Genomic DNA, 20,774 nt, shown 5'->3' on the forward strand with positions numbered 1-20,774 from the left:
TGCCATCCTTACTGAGTGTGAGCCCCATTCAAGGCTTTTTCTGCTCAGGATGTGGCCCCTGAACAGAAGTTTGGACTCCAAAGTGGTGTGAGCTTGGGCTGCCCCCTTCCCAGAGAAGCTGGGCAGTTCTGCTCCCCCCTGAGTGCAGCAGGGAGTGAATGGGCTGCATCCTCCCAAATGGTAAAAAAGAGGATCCTGGTCCCAGACAGAGCTCTTGAAACCATTTCCTCAAAGGGTGAAGTGAAACTGGACTGTGTTCCCAGGTCTGGATCAGGGAATTGTGATGACATGAGAGGCTCTGATGATTGCACTCACAGATGTTGGAGAGCAGCTCCAACATCTGGGGCAGCATCTCCCACTAAAGACACTGCTGAGGGTTTTAGTTTGGGTGAGAACAATGAATTATTATTAATCATAAGGATTTTGATATAGTGCAATTTGTAATCCCTTTGAACTGCTTTTTGATGCAGTATAATCTGTCAGTTTTTGTATGTTCCATATAGTTTATGTAAATAGTAATTGATAAATATATTATAGCTTAGGCCTTTGCATAATATTAAAATAGGGACTATGTAATATCACATGGTTTCATTTTTGTAATTAACTGACATATAGTGAAATAGCTAATGTTGATCAAAAGTAGTTGTACAAATGTCTGTATGATAACATTGAAAAGAACCAGACAAATAACAGTGAAAGCACAAAGAAGAATCCACCACTGACCCTTCAACTCTCAATAACTATCAAACCACAGAGCAGGGGCCTTGTGAGGAAATGAAATCCAAGACTCAGAAATCACATCTGCATTGAGGCATGCACTCCAGGAAGATGAGGTCAAGGGTCGAACTAAGATAAAGAATTCTCAGAACATGAAAAGCCAAAGGAGTGTTTAAATATATATAACATTCATTAATATGCATTTAATCAATGCAATGACAGAATATACAAGGAGAGTTGTTATAGTTAATGCTGTGCTTTTGTGAAGTTTACCAAAGCACTCCAGCGCTGGAAACTGTCCCTTTTATCCCTTATTAAACTTCTAAAAATTTTAAAGAGTGAGCTTTGTTTCTCACCCATGGAAAGTCGTTCCCAGTATAGAAACTGGGGCCGATCTGGGGTCTGGCATCAAGCAGAGGGCGGCGAACAACTTCATTGTGCATCACACGTTTGGGTTATTTATTCCTCTCTCAGTAAATTATAATTACTATTAATACTGACCCTTATTACCGAGTTTGACTTTGTTTCCAAGTACCAGCGTTAATTAACGGGGGCCGCCATGACAGGCCTGCGGTTGCCATGACAACCCGCCCTCCGCCCGCCAGGGGGCGCCGCGCGCTCCCACAACCCCCCGCGGCCGCGCCGCTCCCGCCTCTTCCCCGCCTCCATCATGGCGGTGAGTGCTGGGCCCGCCTGGGCCGGCTCGGCTCCATCCGCCGCCATCCGCGCTCTCCGGGGCTTTTCCGGGCGCGGCCCGTGCGGGCGGGAGCGGGGATGGCGTTCGGGAGAGGGATGGGTGCGGAGGAGGCGGTGGGGGAGCAGCTGCCATGACAGGCCGCGGCCCGGCCGGTGAGGCGGTGCTCGCTTCGGGCCCGGCGGTGCCCGCCCGTGGAAACCTTTCCCCGGAGCCCTGGCGAGCCGTGCTGGGGCGGGGCAGCCCCGCTTAACCCGGTGTGATCTCTCCGCAGCAAGACCAAGGTGAGAAGGAGAACCCGATGCGGGAGCTGCGGATCCGCAAACTCTGCCTCAACATCTGCGTCGGGGAGAGCGGGGATCGCCTGACCCGCGCCGCCAAAGTGCTGGAGCAGCTGACGGGCCAGACCCCCGTCTTCTCCAAAGGTGAGAAAGGGACAGCCCTGCTTCTTTGTTTGCTCCGTTGTTTTCGTTTCCCATTGCGGTTCCTTTGGGAGAGCCGGTGTCAGCAGAGCTGCTGGAGAATTGGGGGGTTTCAATATTCAGGGACTCGTGCACGTTTGTGCCATTTCAGTTCTGTCTCCAAACTCGGGCTGCTGCTTTGCCAACATCCCTTAAAGCGGAATGTGGGGCTGCCTCGGTTCTTTTTAATTCCCTTGAATTTACTGGGTGTTGAGAAGCTCCGAATCCCCCGGGTGGGAATTCTCTGGCTGTCCTCTCAGTGTAACTATTGCTGCCTACAGCCCGGTACACGGTGAGATCCTTTGGGATCAGGAGAAACGAGAAAATCGCTGTTCACTGCACGGTTCGTGGGGCCAAAGCAGAGGAGATTCTGGAGAAGGGGTTGAAGGTGAGGATTTTGGGCTTTGGTTTGTGGAAGAACAGAACTTTTCCATTCTGACTGAAGGAAGGGGGTGTGTGATCCGAAGTGTTGCACCTGATCTAGGTACAGGTCAGATCCATGGAATGAAGTGTTCACACTTTATCTGGGTGCTGTTTTATCCTTATTTAAGAACTCACTGGTGCAGCAGCTCATTTATTTTGGGGTTCTGTATTTGCTGCTGGAGTTTAGGAGCAAGCTGAGGTGGTAAAATTTTTGGGATTAAGATTCAATAACTTGTGAGGGAGTTGGGGGTCTGGTAGCAGAAGGCAGGAGTTTTAATTCTGCTTCCAGTCAGGAACAAAATAATGACCAAGAGCACGTTTCAGGTGCGAGAATACGAGTTGAGAAAAAACAACTTCTCAGACACTGGGAACTTTGGCTTTGGAATCCAGGAACACATCGATCTGGGCATTAAATATGATCCCAGCATCGGTATCTACGGCCTGGATTTCTATGTGGTGAGTATTCCCTGAATATTCTGGGCTTGAAAAAATTCCCTGAATTTTCTGGGCTTGTGGGAAAGCTCCAGAGAGAACCTACAATGAGCACTGGCTCCCATGGACTTGCTGCCAAGTGCTGGAAGATAGATTTGGATTTTGTTGATACTTTTCTAATCTGAGATTCCCAGAGCTGCCATAAAATCCCTGATTTATGACAAAAACAAATTCTGTTGCTCTGACAGCAACTCTTGGAATAACATTGGAACAGCAGGGCTGGGTTTGGGGAAGGAGAGAGCAGCAAGGCACCACTGATGAGAGAATTCCAGGCTTCCCTCCTGGAAAACTGTTTAGTTGAAGAAAACCTGAGTGGCAGGATGAAGCAGTGCTGTTGGCCTCCTGCAGGTGCTGGGCAGGCCGGGCTTCAGCATTGCAGACAAGAAACGCAGGACTGGCAACATCGGGGCCAAGCACAGAATTGGGAAGGAGGAAGCCATGCGCTGGTTCCAGCAAAAGGTACAGCCCAGCTTTGCTTTTGAACCTCAAGAGTTTCCTGGCAAGGAGCAGCAAAATGCCTCCTGGAAAGGCTGGAGCACATCACTGATGAGTGCTTAAATTGTAGATATTTACTGTCCCAGAGCAGTAGAAGCTGCTGCTACCAAATGGAAATGTTTGAGCACAAGTGCTGTTTGTGCTTTTATGGGTGTGCTGAACTGAAAGAGCAGCTCTTGGCAGGAGAGCTGGGAGGAATTACCAGCTCTGGTGTAAATGGCTCCCACAGTTTTGGAGGAGCTGCATGTTTTTGTGAGTGAGGAGGCAGGGTTAGGATTTGTTGGTCTGACACAGCTCCAGCTGCCACACTTGGAGGATGGAGAGATCCACAAATAAAACAAATTCTTGGGTTTGTTTATCCATATAATGAAAAATAGGAGCTACTGAAAGCTGGGTTGGAAATCTCAGAGCTGGGGACTGCTGATAGTTTCTTGGGGTTTTATTTTGATAGAAAGTGTGGACAGTCTGCCAGGACCTCCACAGGGAGCCCTCCAGCTTGATCCTGCTGAATTCCCCCCATCCTGCCTGGTTGTGCTTAGTGTGGCCCAGTTCCCTTCAGGGCCCAGATTTTAGGGCTGCTCAGACCAGCCTGTTTTGTTTCAGGGGGCTGCTGAGCAGATCTTAGTGCTTATCTGAGCACAGCCCCCTTGGACATTCCAGCACAGCACAGAGGCAGTTGGCTGCAGGAAAACTGGTCTTTCATGTCTGTGTTGGTTTGGAATGACTGTGGTGACTCAAATTTTCTGCACAGCAGCACTGCACTTTTACCTGATGGTGATTTCTCACTTTGTTCTTCTTTTTTTTTTTTTTCCCTCACAGTATGATGGCATCATCCTTCCTGGTAAATGAGCAGTTCCTGTTACCAGAGAAGTAAATAAATTTTTATAACCCCTAACTTGTGTTGTGAGTTTTGTGGGGAAGCTGATGGGAGTGAGGGTCCTTCTCCTCCAGTTTTATGGTTTGACTTAATTCTTCTTTTATCCTGTTTTTTTGGTTTTTTTTTTTTTTTTTTTTTTCCAATGCATGCTCCATTCCATTTCTTCTGCCCCACGGGCTCAGTCTGCCTTGGAAATGCTGAGTGCTGCTCTGAGGTGTCCCAGAGCACTGTCACTGTCCCCTCTGCTGAGTCTCTGCAGGGACAAGAGGACTCAGGGACACAGTGAGAATGCACCAGTTCCCTGTGTGCCCAGGCCGAAATTTCCAGGATTTTGGGGCCAGAATTCCTGGGGTTTTGGGGCAGGGTTAGGGTCTTCAAATTCCAAGGATTTTGGGGCTGAAATTCCCAGATTTTTAAGGCTGAAATTCTGAGAGTTCGAAGCTTGGAATTCCCAGGATTTTGGGGCAGGAGTTCCCCGATTTTGGGGCTGAGATTCCCAGGATTTTCAGGCTGAAATTCTGAGAGTTCTAAGCGTGGAATCCCCGGGTTTTTGGGGGCAGAATTAGTGGGGTTTGCGTCACAATATTCCCAGGATTTTGGGGTTGGAATTCCCAGATTTTCAGGGCTGAAATTCTCGACATTTTGGGGCTGGAATTCCCAGGGTTCAGGGCTGAGCATTTCAGGATTTTGGGGCTGAAATTCCCGGGGATTTGGGCTGAAATTCTGAGAGTTCTAAACTTGGAATTCCCAGGTTTTTGGGGCCAGAATTCCAAGGGTTTGAGTCATAAATTTCCCAGGATTTTAGGGCTAAAATTCCCAGAATTTTTGGGTTGGAATTCTAAGACTTCAAAGCTTGCAAGTCCCAGAGTTTTGGGACCAGAATTCCCGGATTTTGAGGCCACAATTCCCAGATTTTTGGGCTGAAATTCCCGGGGTTTTGAGCTGAGTATTCCAGGATTTTGAGGCAAAAATTTCCAGGTTTTTGGGGCCAGAATTCCCAGAATTTGGGGCCTGAAATTCCCAGGGTTTTGGGACTGAGATTCCCTTGATCTTGGGGCGGAAATTGCTGGAGTTTTCAGGCTGAAATTTTGAGAGTTCTAAGCTTGGAATTCTCAGGTTTTTGGGGCAAGAATTTCAAGGGTTCGGGCCTTAAAATTCCCGGGACTCCTCACGGCAATTCCTCTGGGATTGTGTGACAGCCCACCCTGAGGGCGGAGCTGACCGAACGGCGGCGCCCCTGCCAGCACTCAAGATGGCGCCACTGCCCTCACCCAACATGGCGGCACCGCCCTCTGCCCTCACCCGTCATGGCCACGCCCGCGCTGCGCCGCTTCCGCTTCCTGCCAGCAGCCAAGATGGCGGCGGCGGCGGGGCAGCGCCGTGCGCCCGGCGGCCGCTGAAGCCGCTTCCGCCGCCGCCGGCTCTCCAGTAGTAAAAATGGCGGAGTCGGTGCTGGAAGTTGTGGGCCGGCTCCAGGCGCGGCTGGCGGGTAGCGCCGAACCCAAGAAGGTGATGAGGGGCTGCCTCAGGCGGCCGGGGTTGGGACGAGGGTCGGCAGTGCGGGGGGCGCGGGTCAAGGTGCAGTTCCGTGCCCGGCCGGGGCCGCGGTGCGCGGGGTGAGACGTGCGGGCTGCCCGAGCCTCGTCCCCGGCTCGCAGGCCCGGGGGGTTCCGTTGGGGCGGGCGCGTGTCTTTTGTGGGGTCCCCTTGTGGCGGTGGTGGGCGGGCGGGCGGGCGTCCCTTTTTAGAGTCCCCCCGTGGCAGTTTTGGGGGGGTGGCTGGGGTCCCGTGGCAGGTCCTGCCGCGACAGTGGCAGGCAGGGGTCCCGCTTGGGGTCCCCCTTGAGCAGAGCTGTCCCTTTTGGGGTCCCCCTTGAGCAGAGCTGTCCCTTTTGGCAGGCTGGGGCCCGGCTGGCCAGACGGGCAGCGCGGAACTCGCCGGAAAAGTCCTGCCCTGGTGACGTGTAGGTGGCGAGGCGCGGTGCCGGCTGAGCCCACGCGGGGAGGCACCGCGCGGGGCCGGGGGGGACACGGGGGGACACGGCTCCCGGCCCGCAGCTGCCTCCTGTCGCCTCCCTTCCCTCCGGCCTTGCTTGGGGGGGACTCGCTTGGCTTTTCTTTCCCCTCTGCTGTCGTGCAGCGGCGGCTGTGCTGCCCCGACCTGCCCTGGGCTCGCTGTGCTCGGTGACAGTGACTGTCCAGCGGGGCACCAGCGCCCAGAGCTGCTTTTCTAGTGAAATTCAGAATGATGGTTGAACTTGGGAGTGCTGTTACTCCATTCTCCCGTTTTAAACGGGGAGCATCTGTTGGGAGCATTCACACGTGTTGTGTTCAGGTTTTGTGTAATTCCCGTGAAAGAGGAGGCAGGCAGGGCTGTGCAGCTGCTCCGGGCTGGGCTGACTCTGCTTCACCGAGACAAACACCTGCAGGACTCACTTCTCCAGCTCTCCCACCAGCCAGGAAGAGGAGAGGATGCTCGAGTGCTGACCCTTTGAAATGGGAGCCCCTGTATGAGCTCCAGCCTGGCTGGGGGTGATGTGATGGGATCTGGTTACTCCTCTCACCCTCTCAGCCAGGACCAGAGCAGCCTTTAACTGGTGGAGCCCCAAACGGAGCTCAGGCACTGCCAGGGAGTCTGAACTTCTGTCTCAGCACTCTGTGCAGAGAGAATTAGTGCTGCTGTTCCCTGACCCTAGTGTGAGCTTGAGGCAAGAACTGCTGGTGATTTTCTGGAGCACTGCAAATCCTGGGGCAATGTTTGCACAGCCCAACTCTTTCTCCAGTGACCTTGTGGTGTGAAGTTGTTTCTTGCTCTGTTGATCCTGGGTGGTTTTGCAAGGGCAGGTAGAGGAGGTAAAGCAGGGCAATGACTTGAAAACCTCTTTTCTTCCCCAGCAGAAAGGCCCTGTGACCTATATTCATTATTTCTGATACTTTTCCAACTTTATCCTTGGAAGCATTAGTGGTTTAAAGCCTGAATTTAGTTGCCATTGCATTGTCTTGTTAAATCTTATGAGAGCCTTCCTGTTGAAAAAATTTTACCCCATTTGTCAGCAGGACAAATCCATGGCATCCCTGGGTGCTGCCCATTTCCAGTCCTCACTGTTTTTTTGCCTGGTCCTTTCAAAATATTTTATCAGGAATGTGAAAGAATAATATTTGCCCAGTATCATGTACAACTCAGTGCCTTGCTGAAAGGTGTAAAGTGCTGTTATTACTGGTTTTGGGTGAAAATTGGGCTGCTGGCACAGAACAGTGTGAGTGAAATCTTGGACAATGCTGTCATGGTTTGGAAAGAGTCCTTTTTTTCCAGCAGAGGAAGTACAAGCTCTGCTCCAGGGCTATGGGAAGAAAGAGGAGAAGGAAAACATGAGCAAGAACATCTTCATGGAGGCAAAGCAGCCAGGCTGTGCTGGAGCAGTTTGAAATTAGTGTGTGTTTTTAGTGCCTGGCTGCCTTCTTTCAGAGAAAGAAAACCATCCACCCATGTTCAACAGAACTTGATTGGAGCTGGAACTCAGGGAAGGTTTTCTGGGTTGTGTCCTGGTTGACTGAAGCCCTGCCCTGTGCTGGGGTGTTTTAGAAGAGCTTTGTGGTGTGTGTCTCACAAGACACGAGCCTGGTGTTTTCTGATTTGTATCATTTTGGTTATTTCCAAGATGAGTTGTCAGATTCAGAATCCTGGGATTGCTACAGGTTGGAAAAGACCTCCAGGATCAAGCTCAGCCTTTGATTAAACCCTGAGTTCCACATTGAATTGTTTCTTGAACACATCCAGGGACTCCACCACCTCCTTCCAATGCCTGACCACCTTTCTGTGAAGAAATTCCTCCTGCTGTCCAAAATTCTTCCTGATATCCCTTTAAGCCTCAGTGGGATGAACTCCTTCAGCTTGTTTCCAAAGGAAATAAAGTTTAGTAAAGTTTTTCAGCCTCACTGCATCAAAGCTGTCTCACTTGGTGCCTGTCATGCACAAGGACTTGGTTCCATGGAGGAACCGACTGCAGTGGCTGTGGAATAACTCAGCTCCTCTTGAGACCTGTTCTGGATCAAGTGTGTGGCTCCCCTGCTCTCCAACCACACTGAGAACAGCATTCCCATTGAGAACAGCATTTCTCTTCCTGGAATTCAGCCCTGAAGGCAACAAATAACTAAAGAGCAAACAGAATTGTGGGAGATGCTACAGTGGGGTGTAGCTAGAAAATATTTGGGAGGATTTAGGGACACCAGAACGAGTTCTCCTTTGGCTCTTAATCTCACAGTGGGATTTTGTCAGCTCTGAAAAAACCTTTCTAGGAATTTAATTAGCTCACAGAGATGCTGTTGCTTTAATATTGTCCTGGTTTACTCTTTTTTCTATCCTGTACAAAAATCCATCCTTCTTTCCCTTCCTGTTCCCTTTGAGCACACAAGTCCAAACTCCTTTATGACCAATCCCAGAAGGATTTTGGCCTTCCCAGAGGGATCCTGAGCCCTGGACTGTGGCAGGCAGTCTGAGGAGAGGCAGCTGAGCTGGGCTCTGTTTGGTTTGATAACTTCAATTGCCAGAGCACTTGTTGAGCAGCTGTGCTGGCAAGGCAACAGTAGCCACTCTTGGTATCAGTGTTTCACTCTTCTAAAATCAAGAAAACTGAAACCTTCTGTCACAGCTATTAGGTCCTAAATATAAAGGAGTGGTTTCTAGAGAACAGAAGTTGTGGTTTTGCTTAAGTCAGAGGAACCTTCTCTGGGTGTCGAGGAGTGTTTCCTCTCTGAAAGCAAGAGCGTTCCTCAAATAGCTGAAAGGAACTGATTTGCCTTCAAAGGAAGGAAACCTGCAAACCTGTGTGATCCTTGCAGGGTGGTTGTGGGGGTGATTGGGTTCAGCTTAGGCTGACTGTGCTGATTTGAGCACGAGCACAGTGCTTTAAAGAGAAGATCTTCTGGATCAGGGGCAGCCCTTTGTATGGCATATAGCATAGGAGTGCTGAGCACAGCCTGGGCTGTATAGGGGCTATAATAATGGGAATGCTGATCAGGCTGGACTGTGGCTATAGCTGAGCTGTGGGAAATGATGTGAGGGGCAACAGTGCTGTCAGATGTGTTCTACCATGTACTGTAGCTACAGAGCCAACAGGCATCGTGGTGAGGCCATGTCCCAAACACCTGGTGGCAGAGGTACAGGAACGTGCCCTTCCCTTAGGATCCCACAACCATTGGGGTTGGAAAAGACCTCCAGGATCATTGAGTCCAACCTGTGACTGATCCCCACCTTGTAAACCAGCCCAGAGCCCCATGTCTGGTCAATCCTTCAGCACCTCCAGGGATGGTGACTCCACCACTGCCCTGGGCAGTCCATTCCCATGCCTGGCCACCCTTTCCTGAAGACATTTCTCCTGGTGTCCAAGCTGAACCTCCCCTGGTGCAGCTTGAGGCTGTTTCTTCTTGCCAAGCTCTTCCTTGGAGAGGGCTCCTTGTCCCACCCTGTCCCATGGAGCAGCTGAAGGTGCTGGCAGAGCTTGGGCTGTGTGGAGGAAAAAACTTCCCTGGTGTTTGGTGAAGGGAAGAGAAAGGAGTGGAGCAAGAGAGAGGGAATTTGGAGGGATCAGGTGCTGTTTTAGCACCTGATTGAAGAGAGCCTGCCAGCAGAGGAGACACAGGTTCCTCTCTTGGGCCTTTAAGAGCATCTAGAAATCTTCCTTCCCCTTTTTGTTTTGGTTCCCATCCCTCTTGCCAAGGGGTGTGATTCCACCACCACCTCCTGAGAGTCACAGCCTCCCAAGTCCTTTCTTCCTCTTGCTGTGTGTTTCTGTTCCCAGTGCTTTAAGCCAGATTTAAGTTACAGTCCCATGTGAAGCAAACATTAATATCTGAGTGTGTTATGAGACTTTCAGGTGGGTTCCTGTGGGCAGAGACAAGATCTTTTTGCAGTTGGCCCTTGTGTTCAGCTTCTCAGGAGCTTTTTTGCAGCCACTTGGTTCTTCCTAATGAGCTCTCAGGCAGCGCAGCATTTTCTTCCTCCCTAATCCCCTGTCTGTGGTTCTGTGTGACAACTCTGAACACTTCTCTTGTCTCCACAGCTGCTGAAGAGTCTGAAGAGGCTGTCAGAGTTACCCATCACAGTTGACATTCTCGTGGTAAGAGCTGTGAAGTCTCTGGGGCTTTTCTCTGGAGTCCCAGGCTGTGTTCCATGGACGTGCTGCTTGCCCTGGAACAGGGTGTGTTGCTTTGGCCACCTGCTCCAGCCCAGTGCCATGGCTGTGATTGTGATAAGGTTCTGGAAATGCCAGGCACGGGCAAGGAGCGTGCCAGGGCAGGTGGGGAGCCATGGAGGACGGTTTGTCACGCTCAGTTCTCCCAAAAGCTTAACACCTGACTGGGATATGGGAGTTGGAGCAGATCCCAGCCATAACAAATCAGCAGGAAATGAGAAAGTGCTAATCCTTACAGTTTTTAATGGCTTCTGCCTTCAGACTTGCCAGCTCTCGTGGTAAATACTGACTTTGGTTATTAATATGAATAATTAGTGTTTGACTAAGATAGAATTAACTCTTTGATTTACATGTAGTGAGTGATGTCAAGCAGCTGAAAACATAATAAAAGTGATATCTGCTGTTAGATCAAGGGCAGCTGTAGGGAGTGAGCTGATTCCATTGACTCTTCAGGGAGTTTAGCAGGGGTGAGAATTCCTGTTTTGCTAATCTGGATTCATGGCTCTCTCCTGAAGGAGACAGGAGTTGGGAAGACTGTGAACAGCCTGAGGAAACATGAGCTCGTGGGAGACTTTGCCAAGGACCTGGTGGCCAGGTGGAAGAAGCTGGTGCCAGTGGCCCAGGAGGCAGAGAGGTGAGTGAGCCCCATGGATGAGCTTTGGGAATGTTTTTGCAGTGGATATTTCAAACCTCTCTGGCCAAGGCTCTGGAAAAACTTGTAAAACCAATATGTGAACTCTGCCTGGGGGTTTTGCCTTGTTTTGGCAGAAACTTCCTGCCTTTGCTGGCTCTGGAGTGTTGGGATGATGCAGTTTTCATGTGGAAGTTGGGGCCAACTTTCAAGAATTTGCAGTTTGATGAAGAGATTAATAGGAGATGCCAAAAAAGTGCCCTTAATAAAGCAAAAGATGCACTTGGCTTGCTTCCCATTTTATGATTCTGAAGACAGGAAGTTCTAGGCCCAAGTTATTTGAAAGAATGCTTTTATGAGCCAGAATCCTATGGAAACTGGAAGTTATTGCTAGCAGGCATGTGGCAGTAGCAAAGCTGTGTTGAACCCAGCAGAGATCAAATAGATTTGAATGATAAAGGCCCAGTTATTAATGGGAATTAAGGAGTGGTATTCCTACGTGTTGAACTGGGGAACTGGGGGACATTCCCACAGCATCACAGAGCCAGGAGGGTGTAGGCAAGAGAAGGTTCTGTCTCTAGTCCTAATAAAAGTGCTTCATCAATTCTTGCACTAGAAATGAAGTTTTTAAATCCTTGATTGTTGCTGTTCCTTAGAGTTTTAGTGGGATTTTTGCCACAAAGCTACCAAATACAATCTTGGTCTTCTGTGAGAGGTATTCCAGTCCAGGGAATGGCTCTTTTCATACATGTTGGGCAGTATTAATCTCTTTTTCTTCTCCCTTTAGAAATAACCTGGACTCTGAAGACCGTGACTATGAGAGGAGCAGCTCCAGCAAAAGGCATCAGGAATCCTCCCTCAGAGAGGATGAGGAGGCTGATCAGGATTACCCAGAACCCTTCCAGCCTTCTTGCAGCCAGTCCTATAGCCCAGATCATAGGGAAAAGAAGTCCAAAAGGTATCCCAGGCCTGAGAGAGCCCACGAGACTTATGGCTATAGCAGCCACCAGGGGAAGGGCTGGGGCAGATCCTCCCCGGTGCTCTCTTCAGACCAGGAGTACTCAGACTGTGGTCAGGCTGTGTCACCAGAGCCCAGTGAGAGCCCTCAGGACATGGACACAGACCCTTATGCCTCTGAGGAGCAGGAAGAAGCAGCCCTGTTCCATGGCAAAGGCAGCAAAGGTCCCAGCTTGCAGGAGAAGCTGGGGGCGGGCCGGGAGCGCAGCTCCGGCGATTCCTGCAACAAAGGGAACGCGAGTCGGAGCAAAGAGCACAAATCCTCCCACAAAAAACAGCGACTCGATGGCAGAGGGGATGACAGGAGCTCTGCCTTCAGCCCAGACAGGTTGCACAAAGCCTCTTTTAAAGAGCAGCTCAGAGAATCCCCCGTGGCAGCAGCCAGCAAGGAGAAGCATAGGACGTCAGAAGGCACCAAAAAGGAGAAGAACCGGGAAAGTGGCACCTCCAAGAAGGAGAAGTTGCACTCGTTGCCACACTCAGAGGAACCTTTGGACAACCATGTCAAGAAGCAAAAGCATCGGGACTCTGAGAAGAGCAAGTTGGAGAAGTCCAAGCAGAGCCTGGAGAGCTCAAACTCAGAGAAACGGAAAGCTGAGAGTGACTCTGGCAACAGGAGCAAGGAAAAGGGGGGGTCTGGGAGCTTAAAGGCTTCGGAGGGGAAGCGTAAAATCTCTGATGTGGACAAAAAGTCAGTGGGTTTTTCCTCAAATTCTGGGGAGGGGGAAGCAGAGGATGAGTTTGAACAACCTACAATGTCGTTTGAGTCATATCTCAGCTATGACCAGCCCCAGAAAAAGAAAAAGAAAGTGGTGAAACCCTCAGCTGGGTCAGCTGGGGACAAAGACCGAGGGCACAGCAAACAGAATGGATCCAAAGCCAGTACCAACAGCTCGAGTTCCAGTCAGAAAAGTCCAAGCCATAAGAGAACAAGTGAGAAAAAGGCAGAGAAGAAAACCCCAGAGCCTCCTAAACCAAAGAGGGTAAGGTTTGGTAAAAAAGCAGAGTATCTGTGGATGTGAGCTTAGAATCCAGCCCAGTTTGCAGGGCATATCCTGCTAACAAGGTTCCCATGTCTCCCCTCTCAAGTATTTATGCTTCTCTAAAATGGACCTTTTTTAGTGTCCAGAAATGGGAGAACTGGTGGTGCAAGGCAGCTCATTGCAGAACACAAACCTTCTTTTGTGAAAGCCTGAAAAATGAGCAATATTTCTGTACAGATCCTTTGTCACATGGGTGCCAGGGTTTGGTGTATAAATAGGGACTAATATGTAAAATCTTTACTGTTTCATCTTTTTACTCAACTTTGAAACACTTGGCTCTTCACAAAGTGGTTTTTATAAGGTTTAACAGCATTTTCAATCCTGCTTTGCCATTCATTCTAATAAGTGCTTCATAAAACTCCATATCAAAATTTTCCCTCGGTTTCTGAGGTTCCCTTCTCTTCCACCAGTGCTAAGGTTTTTTGAGGAAGAGAAGAAACAGAACTGGTAAATGAGTGTTTGACATCAAGGAAAAGCTTCTGCTTGTCCTGAATAGGTTAAAAATGTGGATAACTCTTTCTGGAAGGTCCTGAATGATTCAGATCCCAAATTTTGCCTTCTTCCTATTGGCAGCCACTCCCTGAGCTTGTTCCCTGGTGCAAACTGAGCAGCATGGATGATTTATTCAAAATATGCAAAAACCCCACAGTTCAGTGCTGTTTGGTGGAATGTCATGTTCTGCTGTATTCCTGTCTTATTCCATGTACATCCTCTCCTTCCAGATAATTTTAGATGTGGTACCAACGTTACCAGACATCCCCCTGCCCCCCATCCAGGCCAATTATCGTCCTCTTCCCTCGATTGAGTCCATCACCTGCTCCCAGACAAAAAGGAAAGGTATGTTGGGCAGGAAAATGGGTTTGGAATGAGCCAGATTGTGAGAGAGAGAGCAGGAGTGGATGCTGGCTTGGTCCAAGTCCTTCTGTTGGGGGTCAGACAAAAAATCAGCTGCTTCCTACATGCTCCATCAGAAATGAGAAGAATCCTTCACTGACACTTCTTTGGGGCTCAGGCTTTGGGCTTGTACTTCCTGAACCTGCTCTGAGGTCTCTTAGAGAAGATTTTGCCCTTTAGGTCACTTCTGGGTGACTCCAATTTGTGCCATTTATCAGGACAGGCTGTTTCTTTTCTCTGTCCCCTCCTCACTCCAAGCCTTTCCCTCCACAGCAGTGTCCTCGCCAGTGGAGGAGAGCGAAGCGGGTTTCACAGGCCGGAGGCTAAATTCCAAAATGCAGGTGTACTCTGGCTCCAAAACTGCCTACCTCCCAAAGATGATGTCCCTGTACCAGCAGTGTATCAGGGTCCTCAGTAACAACATTGACTGTAAGTACCTTTTCTTGTCTCACTGTGCACCTGCACTGAAATTTTGGCATCTTGGCGCAGACCCAGCAGTTCCCCCTTGTTACAAAGATGGGATAAATCCCACTGGAAGCCCAGGTGCTGCAGGGGTCAGCACCCAGAATGCTTTCAAGCAGTGCTAAAGCACTGGAAATTGTGGCGAACAGAGCTTGCACAGATATTTCTCAACTTGGAGATATTGGTGCCTGAGGTTCCTTTCTCCTCCCCTCACCCTGGGTGGTGTTGTGCAACACTGCAGTTTTCTCACTGTGTTTCAAGGTGTTAAGCCCTTTCCTTAGCAAGGAAGGAGCAAGATAATTAATACTCTGTGCTTCTTGCTTCTCTCTAGCAATCTATGAAGTGGGTGGTGTCCCTTTCTCTGTGCTGGAGCCGGTGCTGGAGAGGTGCACCCCAGAGCAGCTGTATCGCATTGAGGAATGTAACCATGTGAGTGCCTTGGCCTGGGAGAGGGGATGTGATATACAGGGCTGTCCTCACCTGCAAGAGCAGAACAGCAAAGCTTTTTGATGGAAAGAGGTGGATTTTGCTAGTCTTGAATTCCTGGCTTTGCTGCACGTAGGCCCTGCTGGAATTCCAGTGACACCAGCACTGAGCTGGTGCCGAGGTGTCCTGGTTTGGAGGACAGGTGTCTGCCAATAAAGGCAGAAGCTTCTCTTTGAAACAGAGAATGTAAACCCCCTTCCTCCAAATTATTATTATAATTTTGAAACTAAGGGGCTCTCAGGCAAAGATATGGGAATTAGGAATAACAGTTCTTTACTAGGAAAATTAAAATAGAAATGCAGTATTACACAGAACAATCCCAACACTGCCAGAGTCAGAATCCAAGCTGACACCCGTCAGTCAGTCAGGGTGTTGGCACAGTCCCATTCCATGGTGGCTGCATCCTCCTGCAGGGGCAGATGTGGTTCAGCTGGAGCAGTGCTCCTGGAGAAGGTGCAGTTTTCCTCTGAAGGTCCAGGGATGATGTGGAATGGTCCAGTGTTGCTCTGGAATTCAGTGGAAAGTCAGATAATCTTGCTGTTCCAAATCTCAGTTTTTATCTGGGTAGGAAATGTTTGGCTCCTCCCCCTGGCTGGAGCATCTCCCAGTGGGATGATGGAATTTTATCAGTCATGCCCTGGAACTCAATGGCCATTAACAGGAGATATCTCCTGGAGGGAGGATGGGCTGTGGAGAAGATGATTGTCCCAGCTGGTTTAAAGATGGCCCATTAGCAGGTAATATGTGCCAGGAGATAATTAAATCACTGCCCACCCAGCTACAACAAATGGTGATAGAATACACATTTCTGGCCACATCAATCCAACACTGAGGGAAAGGGGACTGGAGGAGTCAGGAGTGAATCCCAACTGTGCGTGTTTGCTTCAGGTGCTGGTGGAGGACACGGATCAGCTGTGGCACAACCACTGCCTGCGAGACTTCAAGAACGAGAAGCCCGAGGAGTTCGAGTCGTGGCGGGAGATGTACCTGCGGCTGCACGACGCGCGCGAGCAGCGCCTGCTGATGCTGGCACGCAACATCGGCTCTGCCCATGCCAACAAACCCAAAGGTGGGCCTGGGCCAGGCCAGCTGGGCTTCAAACCAGTCCAACTTAGGAGCAGATTGGCTGTGTGTGTTGCCTTTGCTTTGTGGTTTAGTGGTGTCTTGCTTTCATCCATGTGTGTTGAAGCAGCTCAATATTTTAGAGCAGTGTTGAGGCTCCTGTTCCATGTGGCTCCTCCTTTCTCTTCCTCCATGGAAGAGAACCAGAGTGGGAGGAAACATTCCTGGTTTTTGGGTGAACTTAATGAGAATTGCTGAGCTGATCTGTCTGATTTCTCACTGTGAGGTTCAGACTTTAGGAAGGAGGTCTGAACTCTTTTCAGAAGGAGAAAGGAGACTGTCACAATTTCTTTGGAATGGATGGATTGGGGAGAGATGGATGAACTGTCAGTAGTAAGACAAGCACTGAGGAGCCTCCTTTATTGCCAGCTGGATGTAAGTGATGTTTCCCTGTGGCCTCTTGCAGGAAGAGTGGCCAAGATGGCATTTGTGAACTCTGCAGCGAAGCCCCCTCGGGACGTACGGAGGAGACAGGAGAAGTTCGGAACTGGAGGCCCTCTTCTGCCAGAGAAGACCAAGTGAGTGTTGCTTTGTAGCACTTGCTGCCGCTCAGAACCTCCTGCCAGCTGCCCCCTGAAGCTCAGGAAAGGATACTGAGTGTCTGGGAGCTCTTTTTGCAGAGAAACTTGTAACTTTGTTTCCTGCTGGGAAGAACAGGGATCCGGGTCACTGCTGGTTCCACATTGTATCAGCCCTGCTGCTGTTACAAATGTGGCTTGTGTCCGTAGAACAGCCTCAAACCACGGTGAATCCCTGATGGCAATGCCTGTTCTGTGTCTGTTGCAGAATAAAACCAGTGCTGTACACATCCAGCAAAAGCCACGCTCGGGCGAGTGATGAGCAGTCCTATGATGGGCCCAGCACCAGCAGTGCCCACTCGGTCCCATCTTCAGGTAGCACCTTCTCCTCCTACGACCCCAGGAAACCCCCTGTGAAGAGTAAGTACAACCTGCAGGACATCCCTGTGCTCTCAGAGCTTCTCCTTCACAAACTGCTGCTGTGGGAGAATTCCAGGCTGTGCACGAGGGTTGATGTTGGTCTCTCTCCTCTATTCAGACTTGTTGCATGAGGAACAGCAAAGGGAAACATCTGATTCACCTGCTCAGAGCTGACTGGATCAGCCTGTCCTAATGGCACCAGTGAGGCAGAACCTCTGCCTTTGCCCTGCTGCTGCCCTGGCTCTGTGCAGCTGTTTGGAACTGGGAGTGCAGCTCTCTCTGGAAGGGAGCAGGGGAGGTTTAAGCAGGGATCTGGGTTGGTGCAGTGCAGAAAGCAGTGGCTTCTCCTCAGTCTGTGACCTGAAAACTCTAATGAGCCCTGCTCAAACACTCATGTCTGCCAATTTCAATTGCTCTCAGCTCTTCTATCACTTTTGCTTTCATGTGGGGTTTTTTTAATTTGATTCAGTGGTGGGTTTTTTTTCTTTTCTTTTGCAGAAATTGCACCAATGATGGCAAAGACTATCAAAGCTTTCAAAAACAGATTCTCTCGGAGATAAGTTTGCAGTGCTGAGCTGGGCCTTTCTCCCTTGGGGAGGAGTGGCACTGAAGGGGAGAAGGTACCCAAACAGCCCTTCCTTATCTTTGAACTCTTTGGAGGCTGCAGCTGCTGGGAGAAGCTTTGATCTGCACAAGATGACGGCACAGTATTTTATCTTTTATTCTGGTCCCTTTCTCAGTGTCAAGTCCCCCTCTTTTACCCCTTGTCCTCAACATTCTGTTTCTGGCTTTGTCATCCATCGAAAGAAGGGTGTACAGAATCTCCTGACACAGGAAAATGTGAAATCTTGGCACCTGCTGAGAGTGGAAGATCCAGAGACTTATTTACTATTTAACCTCTTAATAAATTATAAAATTGTTTTAATTAATATTTTGCCCCTCTACCCTGCTGTATTATTTATGTTGCTCCCAGTAGTCTCTCCCCTCCCAACCCAGTCCTGGGGTCAGCCTTGGTGACCTGAGCTGGAATCCATCTGAATGGACACTGGGTGTCACAGGAGCCTTTCCTGTGCTCTGGTACCTGCTGGGCCCAAAGTCTCACCTGGAGACTCTGGGACAGGTAGGACCAGTGGCCCAGCCACTTGTCAGTCCTTTGGCAAGTGCATCCAGCTCTGAGGCTTTGCTCCCTGCTCGTGTGTGTCAATAAAATCTGAGCTCTTGACCTTCTCTGTGCTGTTGCTGTAGATCCTGTACAGGTGCTTTTGTGGTCCTGCAGGGATGCCAAGAGCCTTTGGGGATGTTTCCTCTGCTGCTGTTGTCTTCTGCTGGCTACTGGGAATAGAACTGCCAGGGATTTGGGAGTTGTACTGTGCACCGAGTCAGATTTTAACTTTTTATCTGGAGAGAGATAGGGGACTTTGCAATGGAAAACAATTTTTAAATACCAGCGAAGGCATTGTTTGCCTCTTTTAGTAGGAAGAAGGAATACTTCTGTCTTGTTTTCTGTGTGGAATTGCAAAGCATTTATTTCCAGTTGGGAAGCTGGTGCCTAAATCATGTCTCTTCCCTGTACGTTTTGCTCTGTCCTCTCATTGGAAAAATCCAAGGATTTTGGTCTTTGAACCTGAAACCACTTGAATGAGGTTGGAGGGAAGTGAGTGATGGAATGTGGCTGTTGTAACACGTGTGTGTCCTTCAGAGCAGGAGCTCCAGAGCTCCCTTGTACCTGGTGTGTGAGGAGCAGGAGCTCAGGAAGGAGAAGGTGCTTGGTGGGGCTGGTGGGAGTGTCAGGGAGTGCCCTGCAGCTCCTGGAGAGGTCAGAGCCCTGCTGAGGCTCCTGGAGCCCTGCTGAGGGTGTGAGCATGGCAGCTGGGCCAGAGCTGGGCACGGCCAGGAGCTGTGCTGTGCTGTTGGGAAGGTTTCTGCTTGTGGGGTGTGTCTGGGGAGGGTTCCTGCTTGTGTTTTGTCTGCCCCAAAGGAACCCTGGGGGTGGTGCAAGCAGAGGATGGGGCTGGGGAGACCCCAAGGCCTCTCTGGGGTCCAACTGGGTCGGAGAGGGGAGGGATTCTCCTGTTCCAAGCCATATTTGCTGCCATAGGACTTTGCTGTCTGGGTGGAAAAGATGCTGGTAGTGGATGCTGTTGTTGTTGGCAGCTCCTGAGAAGCTCTGCTGCTGGCTTTCCGTGGCTGCCAAGTCCCAAACCGGTGGAGTTGTCTGTGTGCACTGACCGGGGGAAACCTTGCTGTGAAGGGTCCTCCCTGGAGGCCTCTAAAAAATCCCTGTTTTGCTTCTGGTTTCTGTTTGGTTGTTTGTTTCTTTCCTTTTTTTTTTTCTTTTCCCTCTTCCTTTAAAAGAAATGTCTTTCTTTAAAACCATTCTGAACACCTGTCTCCTGTTTATTTGCTCTGTTCTTTGTTTAGTTTGAAATTCTTGGAAAAATGTTCTCAGACTCTCATGTGCTGTAAGTTTGTTACAGTCCCAGATGCTTTAATGTTACCGTGCAGCATTTCAGTGTGTGTCGTGCTGTAAAATAATGGCTCCTTACTCTCCTGTGTTTTTGCTGTATTTAATTTTGCTGTATTTTTAATTAGATAACAATATATTCTCTTCTGCTGACTCTTGTGCTACTGTTTATTTCTCTGTACTTGGGCTAGGGGCAGAGGGGAGTGAAGCAGAGCCTGGCATCGTGTTCAGACATGATGGAGCTTTGAGCAAAGAATCTGGGCCATGCCCAAGAACGATTCTGGGCACTGCTAAACTGCCAATTAATTGATATCCCAGCTCCACCCTCAGCATTGCTGTTTTGGGGAGATGCCCTTTCCCTCTCAGAGCAGCCCCTCTGCTCCAGGCTTTGCCAGCTGTGTCCATGTTTGTGGCATTGCAGGGAGGTGACTCTGCTCTCACAGGGGCGATGCCAACCCCTCACCCTTCCCTTCTTCTCGCTCAGACACTAAATCCAGCCTGGGGAGAGGTGGGCACTGGCCCTCAGCTGGGAGCAGAGCACGGATATTTCCCCTGGGGACACACTACTGGGATCAAAGTGTCTTGGGCTGTGACACTTGTGCAGTTGTTCTGTGCTCCACCCCACACTGAAGGATGGAGCAGAGCTGCCTCTCCCCCCGTCCCACCCATCCCTGTAGGATGAGTAATGGGGGATGAGGAGGAGGGAAGTGACTTGGACTCGTATTTGTATTTTGGTCCCAAACTGTGTATATATACAATTTTCTATGTTCCTTTTTTTGTGGTAACTAAGATGAATATTTTAATTAGATAAGTTATATGAAAAAGAGGAGAATCATGTCTCAATAAAAGCCAAACACTGGACCGTGGCTGCTCGTTCTTTCCTGTCGTGTACAACGAATGTTAAACACTTCATGAGGAAACTCCGGAGGGTGATGCTCCGGTATCCCATTATTTCGGCGGGCGGGTGCACCCGTTCCTGCCCCACGGATAATACCCCCGGAACTTTGGCGGGAAAGCAGCAGTTTTGCCATTCCCCGGGCGGGATGGGGCTGGGAACACCGGGACCACTCCCCGGGACTCGTCGCCGGGATCACCGGGACCCCTCCCTGGGATCATCGGGACTCCTTCCCGGGACCACAGGGACCCCTTCCCGAAATCACCGGGCCCTTCGCGGGATCAGCACGTGCAGAGCCAGGTCACGCCCATGTGGGCGTGGCTACGGGAAAAGAACCTATCACCGCTTTGCGTAGGGGTGGCTATGAGGTGAGAGGCGTGTCTAATTAATGCATTGTGTTACGTCAGGGAAAATGGGCGAGTCCTGTGCGCGTTGTGGGCGTGGTTTCGTGGTCAGCGGGGCGTGGCCCGATGA

The 20,774-nt window shown here is 50.0% G+C and overlaps 2 protein-coding genes across 2 annotated transcripts; both read left to right on the plus strand.

Annotated features, from left to right (window-relative positions):
* The first annotated feature begins 1,323 nt into the window (after positions 1-1,323).
* On the plus strand, positions 1,324-4,177 carry RPL11 (ribosomal protein L11). Its single transcript, XM_056509372.1, has 6 exons — positions 1,324-1,393; positions 1,686-1,836; positions 2,154-2,260; positions 2,620-2,751; positions 3,136-3,246; positions 4,102-4,177. The coding sequence occupies exons 1-6, from the start codon at positions 1,388-1,390 to the stop codon at positions 4,129-4,131; spliced, it is 537 nt and encodes a 178-aa protein (XP_056365347.1). The 5' UTR covers positions 1,324-1,387; the 3' UTR covers positions 4,132-4,177.
* A 1,323-nt stretch (positions 4,178-5,500) lies between these two features.
* Positions 5,501-20,266, plus strand: ELOA (elongin A). The gene is made up of 11 exons (XM_056508975.1): positions 5,501-5,668; positions 10,217-10,273; positions 10,864-10,982; positions 11,767-12,979; positions 13,762-13,876; positions 14,207-14,362; positions 14,727-14,824; positions 15,770-15,950; positions 16,410-16,521; positions 16,790-16,941; positions 17,440-20,266. Exons 1-11 carry the CDS (start codon positions 5,597-5,599, stop codon positions 17,499-17,501), a joined length of 2,337 nt encoding a protein of 778 aa, XP_056364950.1. The 5' UTR covers positions 5,501-5,596; the 3' UTR covers positions 17,502-20,266.
* Positions 20,267-20,774: the final 508 nt, after the last annotated feature.

This window comes from Oenanthe melanoleuca, chromosome 23 (genome assembly GCF_029582105.1).
Source record: "Oenanthe melanoleuca isolate GR-GAL-2019-014 chromosome 23, OMel1.0, whole genome shotgun sequence".
NCBI classification, from domain to species: Eukaryota; Metazoa; Chordata; class Aves; order Passeriformes; family Muscicapidae; genus Oenanthe; species Oenanthe melanoleuca.

Coding starts and splice junctions, on each gene's coding strand:
- RPL11 (XM_056509372.1), top strand. Junction 2,261..2,619: donor TTCTGGAGAAGGGGTTGAAG/GTGAGGATTTTG, acceptor AGCACGTTTCAG/GTGCGAGAATACGAGTTGAG. Junction 2,752..3,135: donor ACGGCCTGGATTTCTATGTG/GTGAGTATTCCC, acceptor GGCCTCCTGCAG/GTGCTGGGCAGGCCGGGCTT.
- ELOA (XM_056508975.1), top strand. CDS start 5,597: ATGGCGGAGTCGGTGCTGGAAGTTGTGGGCCGGCTCCAGGCGCGGCTG. Junction 5,669..10,216: donor GTAGCGCCGAACCCAAGAAG/GTGATGAGGGGC, acceptor TTGTCTCCACAG/CTGCTGAAGAGTCTGAAGAG. Junction 13,877..14,206: donor CTCCCAGACAAAAAGGAAAG/GTATGTTGGGCA, acceptor TTCCCTCCACAG/CAGTGTCCTCGCCAGTGGAG.